Source organism: Anneissia japonica, unplaced genomic scaffold (genome assembly GCF_011630105.1).
Source record: "Anneissia japonica isolate Jap-2015-1 unplaced genomic scaffold, ASM1163010v1 scaffold287766_len117227_cov206, whole genome shotgun sequence".
Classification (NCBI taxonomy): Eukaryota; Metazoa; Echinodermata; class Crinoidea; order Comatulida; family Comatulidae; genus Anneissia; species Anneissia japonica.
In genome coordinates, this window is record NW_022723591.1 from 65,977 (window position 1) to 68,775 (window position 2,799).

The following is a 2,799-nucleotide window of genomic DNA, read 5'->3' on the forward strand; positions in this document are numbered from 1 at the left end:
TACACCGTATTTATCAAAGCTCTCTAAAATTATGGCTTAGGCCATATGCCATTTTTAAGTAATAATCATTAATAATAATAATATACGTGATTCATTCCTACTTTTGGTATTATTGCACAACCATGAAGCAGATAGTAACGTAAACAATCTATCGATATGACGAGAGGCTCGCTCTCGCTCCCACACCAACTAGCCTAGGCCTACTCTAAGTTCGGATTCGTAATATTATTATCATCTTCTGTATTCTTTTCTTTTTCATACCAAGACTCATATAAATAGGTATGGACAATAGCCAACGTCATTGTCTTCCTCATCTGTTGTTTCTACATACGATGAGGATGAGTTGAAATATTCTCCGTATACCAACATGCTCGCTTTTTTCTTCCTCGGCTAGGCCGTCGCAGTCTTTGTTTTGATTTCGTGCTTGGATGAATTTTGTCGGTCACCAATGACGTCATTGAGTGACCTCGTTGTTTCTAAGGTCTTACAAAAATGACACTTCAAACTCATTTTTTTCGTACAAAATCAACTTTATTCGTAATTTATGACCAACACTTGTGTTTATAATATATTTATAAATATAAACACGCTGTAGTTTATAGAAATTGTCAGAATAGGTGGCAGAGGCACTTTAAGAAGAGGGATGTTAGATTAGCATGCTATAGAGGGCGTGTTAGAGAGCATGACTTGCACCCATGGAAACATGTGATTTTGAAGTTTAATAAAACTCATTGTTATCATTGTTTATATACGTTTGATGTTGTCATCTTTACAATCGGTGTTCAAGAAACATAACAATGAGAAATTTGTTGGCGTTTCATTTTGACTACAATGGTAATGTGATGATGATGAATTTTACTATATAAAAGTGTCATTTCCGGCCATCTCAAGAGGTACTATTGCCTCAAATTTTCTCACCTCAGCTCCAACCATTGTGGGGCTGAGGTGGGTGTCGACTCACAAAATGCCCTCCCCCTCCACCTTTCAAAACAGATATGTGCCCTTCCCTGAGTATGACATTAAACTCCATCGAGTTGGCTCCTGATGTATATGTCTTAGTGACTGCTGTTTGTTTTTAGGATGTGATCTGGTTTCATGTCCATTTTTCGTGATTATGGCTATTCTGGATAAATAATGTTTTGAGCAGAGGTGGATTCAAGACCCCCTCCCCCCTTCATTTTTTTAAGGAGAAAAAAAGAAAAATATATTCAAATTGAAGTGCGAGAGTGTAATTTCCGGCCATCTAGAGATGCCCTAATCATAAATTTCCTTACCTCAGCCCCAACCATGGTGGGGCTGAGGTGGGTGGTTCCTCGGTCTATGAAAGTCCCTCCCTGGTTCACCTCTAGTCTTTCGAATTCCTGGATCTGCCACTGTTGATTTATTATATAATTATTTTTGCGCTTATTTATAATGCATCTATTGCAATTTTCACTTTATCCTCTCAAACAGTCCTAAGAACGTTCAAAGTGTGCTACTTCACAGGGGGATTCGCCCCCTTGACCCCGCCGGGGTCCTACGTAATTCGCGTAACGGCTCCCCCCCCCTTTCAAAATCCTGGCTACGTCCCTGCATCAAATCATAGATACAGATAAATAACCCCATCAGAGATAAATAACTCCATCAATAAAACAGAAAGACAGTAACTCCGAAAAGAGACAGAGACATTAACTCCATCAAATCATAGATATAGATAAATTACTCCATCATGGCCTATTTTATGCTTCAGCTTTAGTACTGCTAGTTTCTGTCTGGCGATTTTTTTTCAGATTGTAAAAAAAGATTCATAAAACACTCTCTCTGCAACTTTATTTAATGCGAGACAGAAGAATATACCAGTACATGTGTGAACAACAAATGCAATAGAAAAATCACACTCATTAATCACAACAAAATACTCACTTTTGCCAAACTTAACAATATTCACCTTTCCTCCTTTATGCAGTCTAGGATCCATTTCTGTTTGTAAAATGTGTCTATTTTCTTTGATGGAAAACTTTACTGTACTACACCACTTTCAGGATCCAATAAAATCAGGCTTACCAGTAAATCCTTGCCTTCACTGACAATAGATATTACTTGTGTTAATAGCTTTTATTTTGCCTTGGATATTGTAATCCTTCATTCACCAAGGAAGTAAAGTATCAGTATTATACCAGGATAGGGGTGTTGTCAAAAGAAATGATATGGCTTAGGTTATACCATTACTATAATAGGTAGTATTGAGTATTACAAATGAAGCCATTTTTATTCACATACAATATTTTAATCATTTGAAAATATTTTATATGATATAAATATTCTCAAATGATTTAATGACACACAAGTTGAATACATAAATATGGGAAACAGATTGGCTATATCATCAGTAATCAGTATGGACTGATCAGTAATCAGTAAGGACACAAACAACACCAAAACCTATGCAGGAACAAATAAAAATTTGGCAAAGATGAAGATGCCGCTCCTGACAATAACAGGAAGGACTTGTGTGGTAATGTGTTTATCGATCAAAATAATAGATTTAATATTTTACAAGACCTTTCCAATAATGATATAAACGATAATGATCAAGTTAAAACACTATTTTGTAACAATGACCTATTTAAATCCCCTATTAATTGTAATGATGAACATATTAATAATAATAAAGATATTAAATAAAAATACTAATAATAATCGCAATAATAATAATAATAATAATAATATAATACGTCCAAAGCGCGGAAAAAGAGTAAAGAGAAATGACAAAAGAAATTTTAACATTGCTTTCAATAATATTCGAGGAGTAAAAAGCAA

At 35.0% G+C, this 2,799-nt stretch overlaps 1 protein-coding gene across 2 annotated transcripts in view; it reads right to left on the bottom strand.

The window, feature by feature from the left end:
- The window catches only part of LOC117112286 (6-phosphofructo-2-kinase/fructose-2,6-bisphosphatase 1-like), a 64,926-nt gene extending 62,786 nt beyond the window's left edge, over nucleotides 1–2,140 (bottom strand). Inside the window, exon 1 of one of the 2 annotated variants that reach the window (XM_033255352.1) lies at nucleotides 1,903–2,140. In XM_033255352.1, the coding sequence (XP_033111243.1) occupies nucleotides 1,903–1,957 (55 nt within the window). In that variant the 5' untranslated portion in view covers nucleotides 1,958–2,140. The remainder of the gene's footprint in view (nucleotides 1–1,902) is intronic. The other variant, XM_033255354.1, reaches the window with a different exon arrangement.
- Nucleotides 2,141–2,799: the final 659 nt, after the last annotated feature.